Here is an 18,386-nt window from a genome sequence, read left to right on the forward strand (position 1 = left end):
ATTTTCTCCAATCGATTATTCCCGACCGACTGCGGTGGCAGTCGAGTCACGCGGCGTCGACGACGACGCTGATACCCCCGACACCCCCCGACACCGCCGTGTAGCCCGTCTGGGCGGGACGACGGCCGATGCCTACCGACCACTGCCGACGCTCATGACATTGGTGTCGAGCGATCGTGCATCGACACTTGCTTGGAATTTCGACGGGTCCAGAAAAAAAACCGCGCAATCAGAGGTGACCTTACGGGGAGAATTCTCCGTCGGAGATGACCAGGATTCACGAATTTTCTCACTCTAGAGCTTTGGGTAACTAACAATAAGTTTTATGAATTCGGGTACACATCCCTTGTCTGACGCGGTTTCACCCTACAAGTATTAATAGTCCACAGCTTATACACCTCGGGAGAAGTCGCTATATTCTTCAAGCACTTGCAACGCTGTGTGACCTACGCATATAGCGGAAGATGTGTAATGTGTGTATGTATATACACAAGTTCACGATTGGATCCCTGACTGAAAGCACTGGGTTTGGTTTGTTAGACCGAAAGAATACCTCACCGTGTTTTATTGATGACGGTCTTATTGCTATTTAGTAAAATTGCAATCGCGTTGTAGAAATGTGATTTTTCTACTATTTTTCATATTAGGTATAATTATTCATTTCAAGTTACAGATTTTTCGAATTTTGGCAATTTAATTTCTCATCGATAACTTTTCTGTATATCCGCGGTACTCATAGTTCGATCACCCTAATTATACAAATGTATACAGTACGTTAGCAATTATTAGCAAACCACCCAGAGGTATACAAAGCGAAGTGGATTCTGACAGATTCAAGTCCGCCCCTGTAGTCTGCTTTGCAGATGAAATGCAGACGACATCGGTTGCCTTGAATCGGTTGGCGTTCATCTCGGTTTCTCTACAAGAATCAAAAGTGGCTGTTCAAGCGTAGAATTCGGGAATAGGCACGGGTCTATATCTTACAATTAGTAGGACTAAAACTAAGTATGTCGGTTTGTCTGAGATTAGAAGGACGACAAATTATATCGTCCTGCGAGTAAAAGAAAGTTTTGGATAACTGATATATTTGTAAATCCGAAGTTCTTTGCAATAAGAGAACGATGCCTGCCTTCGATGGTGATTGAAAACAGATCGGTAGAACATAGTTGGGGGCTTGAAGCGACTACGTAAACTGCGTCATATGAAAACGGTAATGATATATTTTTATCCTTTATACCGCACTTGCAACGAACTGTATACTTATATGGATGTTCGAAAACAATAAATAACGCTCATGTAGTGATACAGATTGTTATAACGACGCCCATGGACGTGACGCTGCTCGGCAATTTTTCGCCGACAGGCAATATAAGTCAACGTCTTGCGAAGTCACGGGGTAAACTAGAGCGAGACGTGGTGAGTGTTGCAGCCGGAGTATTAGAGTTTAGTTTAAAGGGAGGGTTGGAGTTGGGTCGGGCTGGAGCAGCATTGTATCATCACGTGCAGCCACTTGGCTGGTAAACGCAAGTGACGTTGCGCTCTCCTTTCGATTCCGCCCTGGTTTTCAGCACGTTGGGACCACCGAGTCTTTCCAGGAGCCGGAACCCTGGATCCCGGTGCATTTACGCCGCCTTCACACACACATGCACGCATATACTAACATAGCTCTTAGTTACTTGCCGAAAATTTGATGACGAGTTTGAGCAAGAAGTTTCTAATTGTATCATTCAGCGTACCGCATTTACCGTTGTTACAGTGAAAAACGGATACAAGGCAAAAAAATCCCAATTCTGATACAAGTAATGAAAATCGAAATATCAAAATGAGGGTAATAATCTGGGCATATGCCAGCAAGGATATCCACGTAGAGTTCAATCAATTTTACGAACGGAAATATTATCGTCTTGTTAGATATTTCGGTGTGATTTTCGGTGTGATACACCCGTGATTCGGATGTTTGTCAGAGTTTCAATGCTGATACCATGATATTTTTCAGACGAATCATCGAAATACCGAACAGCCCCCTAGTATCCACCTACAATTTAGACTACTGTTAGTATTATACCCTCCAGTCGCTCTGTCCGAAGATGACATCGATCATTCGAACCGGCAATACGTTGATAAATGTTTAGATCCCATATGATGTTCATCATCGCGTTTACCCGGTTTTCTAGTAGGTAATTGAGGAATATGCTTTTCTCAACTAACATTCATGCCAGTATACCTATAATAATCTCACTATATAACGCATACGACAAATTTAAATGTTGTCCCTACCCGACCACCGACACTCCGCACCGCAATGCGATACTGATGTTTATTTAAGCGACCGTTACTTTTCTTACAACACCAACAATAACATGAAACAAATCGGGGGAAATTTCGCGTGGTGCAACGTGACCGAAAGTGGCCGTGACAAGCAAGTGCTACTACTCCATAACGACGAACAGCATTTTAATGAAACGTTCAGTATTATATGTAATACCGCGATTACGTAATTATAAACTGATATGAACATATTGAAAATTATTAACCTAGTGCAGCTTTGGTAGAAGGGTTAATATACATATTGGGGTGGTCGTGAATAAAGTAATTATCAATTTTTGTTGCCCCCATGAATAGAAATATCTCCAATGAATTTTTTTTTGATTTGGCTGAACCCCTAGGCGTATGTTTCAATCCTAATCGGAACTAATGCCTCGAGCCTTTCGAATTTACCCATTTGAATAATACAGGATTTTCAGCATTCTGCGGCCAATTTTCATGGCCCTGAAATCTAAAAAATTCGAATTGAACATCTACGCTGAGTAATGAAAATTTCATCAAGTTTTACATTTTTTGATACAACACATCGACGATAAACTGAAATTAGTCGCTAAGTGCCAAAAATCCTGTTGCTCAGGTAGGAGAATTCGAAGGTTTTAAGGCAGAATTTAGAATTGAGAATGAAGCCTGGGATTTCAGTTGTATTTTTAAAAATCTTTTTTGAAGTATCTCAGCCCATACGAGCGACAAAATTCGAGAATTACCATATCAAAACCACCCTTAATATAGGTATATATTTCAGCAAATCATGTTGACCTGTAGAGAAAGTTCTCATACTATTAATAGTAGCAGCGGTAGCAATAGTGGTAAGAGTGATATTATTACTAATAAATTTATGAAAGAAGTTCGTGACCAGGAGGTAGAATGCAGATGAAATTAGTCGAAATTCCGGTCAGGAGAAGACGTTTAATAATTTGTAAAACGTGAAAATCATAATCGACGTTTCGGCCGGGCCCTGCCGACCATCCTCAGGAAAAATTTCTATAATAATTAACAAAAAGAATGCTTCAAAACACACAAAATTTTTTTGTTAATTTTTGTTTAATAATTAATTAATAATTATTATAGAAATTTTTCCTGAGGATGGTCGGCAGGGCCCGGCCGAAACGTCGATTATGATTTTCACGTTTTACAAATTATTAAACGTCTTCTCCTGACCGGAATTTCGACTAATTTCATCTTCATTACTAATAAAATTGATAATAATAATGACAATAATAATAATAATAATATAAATTAATTGAAAAACAGTAACAACATCAATAAGAGTGCAATTGCGTTTTAATAATAACTTGATAATTGAGTTAAAATTAACTTTTAAATTACACAAAATAATCGTCTCAAAGGCTCTCAAACTGTACTGGCTATTTACAGCCTTTTTCACCCTACCTCTTCCATTTTAATTTTCCAAACTAGCGATCGATATAAACCCAATGACTGTTGCACTGATGCAATACAACCAATAACACACAATTAAAATAAAATAAAGCCGAACCATTCCATGCCAAGTAAGACTGCGCACGTTTGATGCACACTTTCAAAGTACTCCTTCATTATACGCCAAGGTCCGTTTGAAGAGAAACTAACGATGAGCAGATGATGCATGAAAAAAAAAAAGACAACCATCGGAAGTAACCTTCGTCAATCCTCTGTGCGCCCCACTGCGCCCTCGTTCGCTTCGTGAAATATATTAATCAATGTTCATTGTTTCGTAACTACTAATTACGCATGATTTCTTACTAACAGGCCCTAGCTGCACCGCAAGTTCATTCAACCGAGACAACTTTTGCGAGCTTGACGTTATTCGCATTGTGCTTGTACTTTTATTTTGCAATTCTATGTCTTGCGTTGGAAGCAAAACTCATATGTCTTATCCTTGGTCTTCGCAGATTGTTCTTTAGTATTTCACGGTACCCTAAGTTCTGAGACATTGATGCTGGGTCACTTTAAAGTTAATTTTCACAAATAACTTTCAACATAAACGATACAGTTCCCGGGTTAGAAAATTTTCATACAAAATATCCTAGGCTCTGTGTTAGAAAGATATTAAAAATTAATGGAACGGCTAGAGTACTCAATAGCATGTCTTTTGCATTCTATTCCATTTATTTCGTTTCAAATAGACGAAACTATCGATCGGAAAATACACAGACTAATTATATATTAATCCACAGGTAAGAACTGATGAATTGAAACGTTCAAAATCCATTTTTGGATCAGCGAAAAATATTGCAATGACGCAGATACGTAGACGAGAAAAACTATTTGGCGTGAACGTTTGGACTGCCAAAAATCAGGCAAGACATAGTTGATGAAAAATTATTGAGAACTATGAGATTCCCCAGACTTTAAACTGAGCCTTTGTGTTTACATCTCTAGAAAGACAGGACAGCTCTGCCCTGCAAAGAATCGTCAACGTTCTTGAACCCTATTAGAAAATACCTACCAAATTTTAATATTCCTTCTATTTTCAACTGACTTAAAAAGTACCAGAAAACCCCAAGTGATTGTTCGCAGCCAAGGTTTAACATCAATATGTTATATTGAAACCGGAAGAATTTGAAGAAAAACTTTATACAAAATGACCAAAATCGAAATACTCCAAGGAACTCCAGTTTATTTATCCATTATATAGTTATATTTTATTTGCTTACCTCTTTTTCTATTCTTTTCTTTTTTTTTGCCTTACCTTTAATCGAAACAATAATTAATAACTACGCATGGTAATCATTCCTCTCATGCTCCTCCGAAAGAATTGTCGGTATGGGCAATGGATTTGTCGGTACCATTATCGGATGGCCCGAATTCGGTGCGACTGGGTTAACTAAAATTCTGGGATTTCTCGCAGGCACAATTTGTATGACGGGATGGACATCTTGAGTGTCTAAATTTACTGTGTGGGGCTTCGTACTGCTTGCCGATCGTTCGAGCTCCGGTGGTTCGCCTGTGAAGCGAGTTCAAAATAAGAGTACGTTTCGAAAAAAAAAAACAAAGAATTTTTTTTTTAATCATAATAATCACCGCTAATTTAATAATACTACTGAATTCGAGTGTTACCATTTATACTATGGCTGTCCGAGACCACAAACAGTTTACTTCTGGAAGATTCACCATTGTTACCGTTCTCTTCGTCGTCAGCACTGACCAACTGCCTCTCAGAGTTCAAACTGCTGTTCGAACTAGTCGACCCACTCCTGTTCAGATTTCGGGAGGCTCTTGTAAAAGGATTATCCCGTTGTGGCGTAAAGGTGCCGCCTTGCGTACCTATGTATAAGATTTACGATGATTTCTTTCCAAAACTGTGAATTACTCATCGCATTGCTAATTTTGCTAATTACAGCATTCCTGCTTGTGGATTGAAACTAATCAGCATGTAGGTTGACTAATACCTTGATGCCCGTCGCGGATCAGTGGTGTAGAATCATCGACGTCCGTGTCACTTTCACTGTCGGTGACGCGTTCATCCGTCGCAAATACCTTACGCTTGCAAACTGGACAGACGCGTCTATTTTTCGTCAGCCACGGATCTATGCATTTCGTGTGATAAGCTGTCCAAGGGAACGAGAAAAATAGAGGTCAGCGTAGCAGTGATAAGCTTGGTACACGCTGCTAGTCATAGAAAGTAGTTTTGACTTTTCATATCCATCTCACCGTGGGCGCATGGTAAGACCCTCAGTTTTTCACCTTCGGCATAATCTTCCAAACAAATGGCACACGTCTCGTACGGATCTCCCTTAGTATACTTGTGGGTGGGGATTTTCTTCAAGCTTGAATTAGGTAGCCTGTGCCTGCGTTGCCGTCTTCTGTCCTTGATGCATTTAATTACCTGCACAATCATTGGCAAAAGTTTTGCAACAGCTTCAGCCACTCAAGCGACATATTGACTATTTATTGCTTCTGATCGATAACCCAATGGTACTATCAATGAAATCTAATTCATTTCTAATCTATTATTCACAGCGCTTATTCAATCCGACTGTGATCAGCTATCGAAAGTACGTACAGTAATTGAAAGAGTTGTAGTAAAAATGTCTTACCATAAATATGACCATGACTAGAAAACATATTCCGACGACAATGGCAAAGGGTAGCAAAAGGCGGGTGTTGATGTTAAAAGGTAAATCATCATTAATCAGGATGAAGTACTGATCGTACAGATATTCGCTTCGAAGATAAGCGCCGGTATCCTCGCCGACAAATACAGAGGGAATCCCAATGCCGCTTGGATTTTCCGCTGACATCTGTTCTGAAATATCAAACAATCTCACTCACATCAAACTCAAGGTTAGCTTTGGTGTCAAGATTCAGAAATAAATGAAACATTGCACAGCACCGGTACCACGTCGTACCCTATGATCAGAGTTAATAGTTGAATATACTTACCAATTTCGTTGCTACCTATGTTGTGTATGATCGCTGCATCATAATTAGCAGCTTGTGCCATACGGATTTTTTCTTCAAAGGTACAATTAAAACGGGCTATCAATACAATCCACTTTCCATAATAATTTGGAATATTTGGTGGCTCGGCAATTGGATTGCAGGCTGTTGGCGGGTCTGCATACACAACCATTCCCTGATGATGAAGAAAAAAATGTTTGCAATTAATGACCTACAGTATATGCATAGTCATAACTTTTGGTATCACACTTGCAAATTCCACGTCAACATACTGATCCAAACACATTGAAAATAATGCAGAAACAAGAATGAGATTTGAAAAAAGAGTGAATAATATTTATTGCTGAACGATAACAAAGTGTTGGTTAAATCCGAGTTGATTGAATTTTGATTAGAGTTTTGAAGACAATGTAACCACTTTCGAATACATCATTTACCACAGTTAATGGTTTTAGAAACTTATATTTCTCTTCACTTTTCCAATGTTATCGGTACATATACCGACAGTCGACATTCAAAACAGCATCAACTATACGTCATGCAAAGAATAGCGATGGCAAGTGCGATTTCAAAACGAAATGGCACTTTAAAGGTGAAAAGTTGTCACAGATTCTTAATCCGTTATGGAAAATACTCATCGTGTCTCAAACTGCAAATACAGAGAAAACTTTGAACCCTGACATATCAGAGATTATTGTTTTCTTGTTTTTACTTTTTCTTTTTACTGCGAATATCTTTCTCTCTATGCTATGTTTGATAAGATAAAGCAAGTTTGAAAATATTGTGAGTGAAGGAGTGATATGGGAAAATCGAATATTTGTATATTCTCAATATTACATACTGCGATATTACCTTTATTCCTTCTACCGGTATGAGGCCACCAAATCTTGCCGGAGCATCACGAAATTCAGTTATCTGATGCTTAGCTGTCGTTGAAAACACTAGGATATCGGCACCAGCATATGCGACGCATATCGTTAATATGGCAAGCCATAATTGAACTCTGTGGCTAAGGCAACAGCGAGGCATTCTGGCAAAAGTTCAATGCGCAAACAGTTTCATCTAATTCGAGATATTCACCTATTTTACTCCATGAGCATATCACAGACATTAATCATCACTGCGGTTCTCTAATGAGTACGTGTCCAGGAAAATTCGGGTGTCATTTTCACCACGAAGAAACACACCGAATGTGAGCCTTGAACAATAATGCGGTACTAAATTATGATTATAAAATAGACATTTATTTCAATTTCGTATGTCATACACGTGTTTCATAAAGGTCTGCACATGATTACTGTCGATCGTACAAGTTGAATATTAGTTGTTTGAAATATTGATTGTTTGGAAATGGAAAAAATGCAGCTAGTGGAAGTAAAGAAACTTGGTCCCCTGCCTAAAATACCATATTTATACACTCCGACTCTTGATTGTAATTCGGACTCATTCCCTTCCATAGTCAAATAGTAGTCCTGCATTGTAATTAAGGGCATGTCTATTCACACGCATCTGCATTCTTTACTGAGCAACAGCTACCGCCAGCGTAGTTCATTTCGCGTGTGAGCGTTTTCGTTATGGATAATGACGCAATATAATAATTTACAAAAACTCTAGCAATTGTATGATAAAGACTAAAGTTATTGGAAACACAATCGAAAATCCTGAACGCTTAACATCTGGTGTGTTTAATATGTCTGTTGTAGACTTCAGCAAAGTCACTGAGGCGTGCAAATAGTCATCTCATGAAATACTTCGGTCGGTTTTTCAGTACATATTTGCTAAAATACCAGCCAACAGAAAGATAATCCAATTAATCCAGCGATTCGAAGATGAAACAAAGCTAACGAAAAACAAATAGTTCTTAAAAAAGTACAATTACTATCTTTTTTTCTTATTTTTCGTTGAAAAGGATTGGGTTCAAGGTATCTTCAAAGATGTTAAGACGTGAACTCCGTGGTGCAAACGCTATCATCAGATTGAGGTATTGTCCAAATATATTGTTGTTTGGTTGGAAGGGGTAAGTGGGGGGGTGGGGAAGGGGCATTCTGCTATGAATATACCTGTTTCTGATGCGCAGTTAAGAAGAGTCGTACATATAGACGGATAAATACTGCTATAATCTTGTAACAAAGCACGAGAGTGAAAGAACAACGGTACGCCACCTGATAAACAAAGTCGACGTAGACGGCAAAGGACAAGTCGCGGCACGCGAACGTCGTCTTAAGCCCGCCGACTCGCGCAAGGACACATTTGTTAATGGAACGCAGAGCGGCCCGAGGATTTAGGTTATCGTTGACAGATCGTAATATTTTGAACGCGCCCGCGACGAGCTATTTGTCAATAATTATAAATACCAATATGTTATCAGCTGACCGTCTCCGCGCCGATCCCTTTAGCTTTAGAAAACGAAACGTCAGATTCACGCATGCATGGGTGCATACATGTGTATGCAATCCGCGTATATGTGTCGGTTTATGCGTATGCATGCACGTATTTTATGTATGTACCTACATCCGTACGCAGAGGGAGTTCGAAGTGTGATATCCACGCTACGCAAAAGATTTGCCATTGTTCGGTAGAACGATCTTACCATGTGAGAACGAGCCTTCGATCACGTTTAGCTGATTCGCATCTGGTTAACTGATTAATATGCCCGATTGCCTAATTGTACCGAATGTTTACATTATTCCAAGTGAATATTCCACACACCATTAATTTGTCCAATGTTGTGTTGTTGTTTTTTTTTTTTTTTTTATTCTTCTATTTTTGCAGCAGCAGCAGCAGCAGCAGCAGCAATTCACTCGTAATTTGCACTGTGACGAATCGCGTTCATCGCTATTTGTTAACGCTGACAAGCCAAGAGCCAACCACCGCACTCACTACTCAACTGCCTCGAGTGAGCCGAGCATGCCGGGTAATTATAGTATCTCTCTTTTCTTTTCTTCCTATCTTATGCGTTACAGAACACACGCCAGCCGATTGACAGCTAGCACAGCTATGTTGTGACGATGACAATCACTTCAGGAGGTGGCGCCGCCACATTCTCCCAATCGATAGTTCCCAAAGCCTTCTTACCGATCGCGGTCAGACAGGCGCTTTCGCTTATGAAACTAGAGACATGGCTATTTTTCTGTGTCATAAAACAAGTTTTTACTAACCGCAAAGACAGTAAAACTAGTAGACTATTATGGGTCGGAATTTTGATAATTCCAGTCGATACGGGAGCCAAGTTCATTTTCTCAGTATGACAAATATATATAATATCGCAGTGATTCGTACAGGGGTATAGGATATACATAGAGAACATTTGAGTATATGGCAATGGATGAGTCTGAAAATGGCACGATTCAATCAATTTCTTTTTTCGATCCGAAATGATCTGGTCTTGTCGTAATTGATTATTCGTGTGTCGGTTAAAAGATATAATTGGTACCTGATAATTTACCGGCAAGGTTTTGTTTCATCAGCCTCGTGTCTAATACCATCTCTTGTGTAACGATTTTCGATTCATTCCATGCTTTCCACTATTTTGCATTTCTCTGACCAAATAATAGAAAAACCTAATAGAGCAAAAACCCGAGCAAAAACCTGTCTTCAGTCTAGTTTGGCAGGTTTCGGCACTCGAAATATTCGGAGACCCAGTCCAACCTCATTTCACGATCAACAGTCTAAATGTGCTCTTTTCCTAATTCTGTCTACATGCATCACTTCGTGTCTTAATTCAAACGTTTCAAACTGTATCGCAGACCCAAAAGGCATAGATAGATGGATATAGATTTTTGTCAGCCGTGAGATTGGATCACCTCTAGCAATTACATATAAGGTATATGTATTATCAAAGAGAATATACTTAAATTGAACAAAGAAAGGCACGAGTCGATATTACAATAAACAATTGATAAATATCAGATCACAAAATCAGAAAAACCAGGTACTCGTATATAATATATACGACATTAAACCATAATAACATACCCGTTCGAAACAGCAATTAGAAAAAGAACCAAAAGCTAGATTATTACCAGACAGTAGAGAGCACCAGTGGTGTCAATGAATCACCCTATTGTTAGATTAGATTACTTCGAATAAAATCGATTTAGAAAAAGATAAATATTGGACATCAGCCAATCACGTAGAATGTAACAAAGAAGTTGCATACAGAAAATTTTAACTATTATAAACTAGGGGGAAAGTGGGAGAGAAAGAGACAGAGACAGGGGACGAAATGATTGTTCATTTATGTGAACGAGAACGGTTTGGTCGAGTAGATACTGGTTTTAAAATTTAGCCGTAAGTATACATAAGATAATGAATTACTACACCTAGCGCCCTTAGAACCAATTCTGATAGGTATAGCGCGCATGGCATCTGTAAAGAATTTACTCGTACTGTACGTACCAGGGCTAGTCGTTGTGTAAGATACGCGACGCAAAAATTGTCACCAAGTCATTTTTCTTTTGCCTTCTAGTTTGAAAAATTGTACTTCATTTCGAGTTCGATCTCGCAATGTAACCGATATACATCGACTTGTCTTTTCTGCTCGGCTAACTTCTCTGTAACAGTCACTGTGTTGCATCGTGTGGAATCAAGTCGCATTCTGTACTTGTCATAAAAGGAAAAAATTTTAATCTCCGAAAGCTCCCCGCAGTACATAGGTATGTTATACATATACGATATACATATATCGCACAGTATGTATACCGAAGCATATCGTCGCAGGAAATGTTCCCACAGAAAATGCTACTGTGTTATATTACACGGACGCGCGATAACAGATCGCAGTAATAGAATTCCCCTATCGCCGCTCCGTGCAGAGCGAGCACGCGTTTACACTCAACGAGGTTGATTTTGTCGGTGACAGTTTAAAGTCATCAACCAACTGGATGGTGAAAACACGTCGTCCTGTGGCATAATTAACCTCGCGGAGTATACGTCTGTCTCTACGCCTATTCAAGAACCTCCGAGCTATCGTAACTCCAAAAATTCTTACCGCGAGTAAAACTTGTTCGAAAAATGTTACTTCTAGCTTATATGGGTTTGAAGCGAAGGTATTTAAAAAAGACGATACGCAGGTGAACAGAGCATCGTTTCCCTATAGCGCTGACCTCAATCATTTACGCCCTTGAACCGTGGCTTTCGGTTACATTTTAAAATTCAAACAGAAGTTTCCAACTTGAAGCGGCGATGCCCAGCTGCTTGGTGCAGACTAAGTAGAACCTAAAAATTTAGCGAGCAATGACCCGGGTCATCGAAACCCACAACTGATGTAAGAAGTCCGCGCGGAGCTCACAGACCTCAAGGAATCCGAAGATCCCGCGAAAATGTGATTGGCGGGGACGAGCGACTTGTTTGCATTCCCGGATGATCGCTTCAGAATCAAGCATGTCGGGCAAAAGCGGGACAAGAACCGGGGGAAGTAGGAAATCAAATAGCGAAATTAAGGCTACTTGGATACACCGCGTACATACGTATCCTTCTGAAAGGTGGAAGAGGAAGATGAAACGGGCGACCGGAAGCGAGAGAGAGAGAGAGAGAGAGAGAGAGAGAGAGAGAGAGAGAGAGGAGGGGGAAGGTAAGGGCACAATGTGGTTGATGAGCGAGCGGTTCAAAGTCTTTTAGAGGGCTGTGACCTTGTTAGTTGTCGGTTGAGTCTTGGGCGACAGAAATATCTCGGCGTAGTTTCCCGATCCCCTCCATGCACAGCGCCCGAGAGGGACCCTCAAGGGCCCCGAGAAAGTGCACTCCTGGGCAAAGCGCCTCCTTGCCTGGGAGTTGGGACTGGCGTGCATCGAGAAGCATTCCATTCATGTTTGAGGCACACTCGGCCTGCCGCTCGCTTTCAGCCTCCGCCTTCCTACAGCCTTCTGTTAGCTTCGGTCCGAGACCCCGGGTTGTTGTCGGGTAAGTCGGGTGAGCCACGCTACGCCGCTACTCGCAGTACGTCCCCGTGTCCTCAGGAGGCAGTGGCAGAGAGGAGAGGACGAAAGGGATTCGTCACCGGGTAAACCTTCGCTCGGAGCTGACGTTAAAAATATTTCCCTTAAAACTCTGTTATATATTCACAGTGTGGAAAGTACGGTGCTCCCGTGGAGTTTTCAACCGCGATACGAAACTCTCGCCTGTTCCCCGGCGATATCTACCGCGGTTCACCTCTCCCCGGCTGCATCCCACTGCTGCGAGACAACACCGAAACTCGAGTGATACTGTGGTGGGTGATTGTGAACCGAAGAGACAGTCTAGCTAGGGCAGTCAGCCACTCGGGCTTTCGTTTGTACTCCGCTCGTTTCCGGCCGCACGTGCTCGCGGGGATTCACCGGCTTATCGTAGGTAAGTAGACTGGTTATATTATTACTATACCGTGAATGCGTCGACACGTGGTGACGACAGGGGCAGGCGGAGGAGGAGAAGGAGCAGATGACGGGGGAGACGAAACGCGCTTCATTCGTACGGTCTGTACGCTTGTTCCGTAATACGAGGACGCGTAGGTATGCACACGTACGTACGTACAAGACCCCGTGAGATCGGGGGCATAACTGCGGGGCCGGCCGACCACCCGGTGACCGTCTTGCGCAGCCGGCCCAAACGGTTCATCCTGAACGGTGTCGGTCATTGCATCGCAGTGTTCTCGCGTAGACAGCCGTTACGCTACTCGCATCGTCCCGAACGAGGACGTTCTCGAGGTGGTTCTTCCGTCCCGGCTCCGCGCTGCGTCGCGTCGCGTCGCCTATAAGCCTCGGGTTGGGTCGCGCCGCGTTCCTTCGAACCACGCCGCCCGTGAGAACTAGTCGGCGCGTCACCGGCGCCGCCTGCAACGGACACGCCGTATACCCATACCCATACCCACCTATACCTACGTATTTGCCTTCTCAAATGAAACGAACGAACCCTCGAACCTCGACCGTTTAACTAGTTATCGTTTACGAATTGATAATCCGTTCGGGAGATAACGATAAAAAAGTTTATTCGCTGCCGGAGGAGTTCGACGATAACCTGAACGTGTATTATATGTATGTACACACGTTGTACACATGCCCAGGACACCTCTCCACCCGGCATCGTATTATTATTACTCAATAACGCAGCTATTACCGTTCGGGGCGCGATAATGCAACAAAACGGTGGTTCCGTACTACCTCGAGTCAGGTCCGCGCATCGAGTCAGTGTAATTGCAATGGGTCGGATGAATACGGTTTGGCTGCAACTGCGGGCACTTAATTGCGGATGGACTTGTCTCGGGTAAATAGCGTTATTTGAAAAAGAAGTATATATATAATGTATGCGAGTACACATTACGTTCCGAAGCTAAACGCCTGGCAGCTACACATTGTGACCATATACACGGTACGTGTGTAAACCTGTAATGTGTCTACCCAGCTCTGTATCCCGTATCTTATACGAGTACATACGCACGTGCGCACATATCCACTTCAATTCTCGATCACCGATACTAAATAGTTTCGTGTAAACATTACGGCTTGGTACTTCGTGTCGTTACGAACGTGATTCTACCAATTTCTCATTTTTTATACTTCACGTATACTTTCTCGGAATCGGCAATATTATCACAATTGCGGTAGTTGTGCAATTATTGTTCGTTTCGCGGTTATATCCCGCACACCGCACGGATTTCCCCGCTAACGGCGTTTGACCCAAGCACCGCATACCGAAGTCTGTTAAAGGGGTGCCCTGGTCGATTTCAACGTTGACGGATATATCGCCAAATATCGAAGCTTACGTACTTCCAACGCAAAAAGTACTTGACAGCCCTATTCTATACATAATTCTGAACAAAGAAACACTGCGATGCATTTTCATTTGCCGTAGAAATAAAGAAATGGCACGGATTCTACGAAGTCGCAAAGGTGAATTCGTTTTTTTTTTTTTTTTTAATTTCTACGTCAAATGAAAATGCATTGCAGTTAGGCAGGGAAAATTTCTGTTCAGAATTGTGTGTAGAATGAGGCTGTTAAGCCCCTTTTCGCGTTCGAGAGATGTGCGCTTTGCTATTTGGAGATATATAATACGTACGTCAACGTCGGAATCGACCATGGCACCCTGTTAAACATTTTCCTGATCTTGTATTTTACTTCTCGCTCCTTCGCAGGTCGTCGGTTTCCTTCAAATATTTTCCCACACTTTTCCTCTTACCTGGAGTGGTAAAAACAGCTGCTCCTTCTGAGAACTGGTAGGTGGCAAGACCAGAGATAACGCTAACTGCAGATATGCTGGACGAATTTCGGCATTTGGATTTTTTTTTTTATCTTACCTACGGAACTTCCATGTTTCCTGTTTAGCATGAACAATTATTATACATCGTGCCTAGATCGCCTAGATTGTTAATCATAAGCGTTACCGATCGAGTTAAACGTTACAACAAAATTTCTGTACGTCACGCAATTATCGTTGTACCGTTAAAATTGATTAACTACAATGTATCTGTTCTGTTTGTATTGACCGCCTGCACCAAGCTCGACGGTAATGACAAATTCTCTCGGCCACATTTACCACGTTTAATACACACTATACGTACGTATTTTAAAAACCTGCAAGGATTCCAATTTCTCTTGCATATCCTTGTACCATATAGCCAAGGTTCTTCCGCTCTTATTGTTAGATGATTTGAACGTGATAACTATAGTCGCAATCACACGTGGATTAGTTTAGTATATGTATTTTTTAACCGACTGAACAGCCACGTATGATAATTGATAGTCGAGGAGGTGGAATTACATACGCAATTCCTGGAAACAGCCCTATCCCACTTCCGACTGCGAATACAAATGCTCACGTGTGTACCTTTGCACGTGCATGTATTAATTAATACACGGTCGTATGCACTATGCCTATACCTGAATAAATCTATCAAGGTTCTCGCTGGAATGTAACTAACACCACATCAGCGCTGCGCAATTGCAAAAGTCTTCTGGAAATATAGGTTTTACTGTTTACCGATATTCGAGGGGGTCCGCGACGCTACCGTGCGAGCCTTTAATCATGCCGTTAGCTTTCAGACTATTCGCATAGCATTCTAGTGTAAGAAAACTTGGCGATGAAAACTCGAGGAAAATATCCCTAGCGCGAAAATGGACGTTGAGTAATGAAGAAAAATGTTACTGCCAAAGTATGCAAATTACAGGTGAAAGAAATGCACCGCACGATGATGTAATAATACCTATATCTACACTGTATCTACTCTGGGTAACCAATACTATGTAGAATAAATCACTTGGTCTGTGTTTTGCCGTTGACAGAAAAATATTTTTGTATTCCACTGTAAAATGCTACGGGTTTGCAGGAAAATTCGTTATCTACAATTAAGTACGTGCCCGTGCTGGTTAGATCTACGCAGACTTTAGTTGTATAACATACCCTCCTCGTGTTCCTAATTGAGCGTAATACAGAGTTTGTATAAATATGTGCGACAGTGCGGTGCGAAGTGTCAACGTAAAGGCCAAGTCTCGATTCAATCATAAATTCAAAGCGTATTTTACACGTTCTTTTGCTGCCAGTTTCTTGCTCCGATTGGGCTGGTCCGACATCAAGCCCCAAGACAAGACACGGAAGCTTAGGTTGAACTTTTCAGACTAAAATCTCCCTCGCCGGTAAAAATTTAATAGTTTATAAACAAAGTCTGGATTTCTTATCGCCAGAAGTGCAGCGTTGCAACAACATGTCGAAAAAGAGTGGAAATATTGGGACCGAATAAAAAAATTACCACCAGCCCACTGGTGTTGAAAGTTCAAACTAAGAAGAGGGATGTATCAGATCAGCTGATTGTTTTTCTTAAATTTTATGAATTTTAACAATAAAACAAGCAAAAAAACAACTCCGTACAGCCGTTACGTCTTCGTTGTTACTTTCGCGCAGTTTTCTCTGTCTTCATATTTTTCCAAATGGACAAAAGCGATCAGCTGCTATCCCGTTCTTCTTACGCCATATTGCTACGACACGCCCCTATTTTCAATCCCGCTATCAGTACGTCGAGGAGCAAGCCTGCTCCTCATATGCAATAGTAATTAAATTGAAAGCGAATGATAGACTGAGTAACGAATAGTACAGTTGTGCGTGGTATGCGTACACTGCGTACAGGTCTTTTTTCCTCCGCTCGTACAACTTGCCACGAACGGGGATGAGAAAAAAAAACTGAATGCCCGTGATAAGAACGTTTAGTTTATTATTTCCTCCCGATTAAGATTTTCTGGCGTTCGGTCCCATTTCCTTTCTCCTCACTTGAACTTTGTTTACTTTTTCTTTGCGTCTTTTACATTCTGATTTCTTTACCATTTACCTTTGCAACGTGTATACAGTAAAAGTCGTCAAAGATGATGGTATGGGTTCTTCCTCCCATCCACACACACACACACACACACACACACACACACACACACACACACACACACACACACACACGCACGCACGCACGCACGCACGCGCGCACACACACACACACACACACACACACACACACAGACAGAGGTATAGCTTGGTAGGCCTGTATTCTGTTTACAAGGCGCAGGACAAGTTACAAGGAGCGAAGGTGAGAATAAAATTTGTAACCAAAACAATTGTATAATATATGGCCGAATGGTGACCCGCCGTTAAGAGTGACGCGGCTGGTATCCTTAGCTTATTGTTAGCATTAAAAATCACAAATACCTATAATCCTCGAATCCTCGTAATTTTACAACTGTAACACTTTAACGGTCATCCCGCAGACGGTTGGTCAATGCCTCAACCGAATAGGCAAACTACCTATACTACCCACCGTTGCGTATTGTACATACCTACATGTACGTGTCGCCTGTATACATTAATGCCGGCTGTTGTTAGTCAATGAGGTTCTCAACCGCAGCTGCGTCGCACAGTGGTAAAATCATGCAATGTTTTGCTATGGTCGCAAATGCTGCTTCATGATTTTGTAGACACTACACAATGTATTGGCACTTACCCTATCGGGGTATAGCCAAGAAGGAAAAATAAAAAGAAGAAAACGCATACGCGGTTGCATATATAGATCAGTAACGAGGAGTACGTAAGATTCATTCGACTTATTTCTTGGAACGCACTTTCATTACGTTCCATTTGCGGTATGACTGCCGCTGTAACTGCGCTATGACGAGCATGCAAAGGCTATGTATAATTACAGAGGAAATATTATTCCTTGAAGCGGGCCCCTCAAATCGCTCGAGTACGAGTTGTCTTTTTGTTCTGCACTAACCGCTGCAGCAGGATCGCCACTTTCCTGAGGCGAGCTGCCCGCTTCGACACGTATTACCTGTGCATATGCGCGTGCGCGTGTGTGTGTGTGTGTGTGTGTGTGTGTGTGTGTTCGTGCGTGCGTGCATATGGTACGTGGCGCTCTTCACTCGCGTATCTCTACCACTATTTTCATTGAACCGTCGTCTAGTTGGCACCTCACCCGACACACACATACATATCCTGTATCTGTACACATCGTTCTATACGAATATCCTTTACGATCTTCCAAACCAACAATGAGAATTGCGTTCATCCCCTTTCGTTATATTTTTCCCTCCTTTTGCTCGTACCACCTACTCTAATCCTAGTATTCAATTGAACTGAACGTTAATATAACCCATTGTTTCTCTTTCGATATCCTTGCATGGCACTCCTCTCTCTCTCTCTCTCTCTCTCTCTCT

The 18,386-nt window shown here is 41.6% G+C and overlaps 1 protein-coding gene across 7 annotated transcripts; it reads right to left on the reverse strand.

The window, feature by feature from the left end:
- Positions 1–547: 547 nt before the first annotated feature.
- On the reverse strand, positions 548–9,625 carry LOC107223789 (E3 ubiquitin-protein ligase RNF13). 7 transcript variants are annotated; one of them, XM_046732986.1, is made up of 9 exons: positions 9,317–9,625; positions 7,579–7,924; positions 6,709–6,901; positions 6,363–6,571; positions 5,977–6,160; positions 5,715–5,873; positions 5,383–5,589; positions 5,015–5,269; positions 548–919 (listed from the first exon to the last, which is right to left on the reverse strand). In XM_046732986.1, the coding sequence occupies exons 2-8, from the start codon at positions 7,753–7,755 to the stop codon at positions 5,040–5,042; spliced, it is 1,359 nt and encodes a 452-aa protein (XP_046588942.1). In that variant the 5' UTR covers positions 7,756–7,924; positions 9,317–9,625; the 3' UTR covers positions 548–919; positions 5,015–5,039. The 7 variants fall into 7 exon arrangements, with proteins under 7 accessions (XP_046588942.1, XP_046588938.1, XP_046588939.1 ...); XM_046732982.1 differs by lacking the exon at positions 548–919 and having other exon boundaries at positions 3,589–5,269; positions 9,436–9,624; XM_046732983.1 differs by lacking the exon at positions 548–919 and having other exon boundaries at positions 3,589–5,269; positions 9,238–9,624.
- Between the last annotated feature and the right edge of the window lie 8,761 nt (positions 9,626–18,386).

Source organism: Neodiprion lecontei, chromosome 2 (genome assembly GCF_021901455.1).
Source record: "Neodiprion lecontei isolate iyNeoLeco1 chromosome 2, iyNeoLeco1.1, whole genome shotgun sequence".
Lineage (NCBI taxonomy): Eukaryota > Metazoa > Arthropoda > Insecta > Hymenoptera > Diprionidae > Neodiprion > Neodiprion lecontei.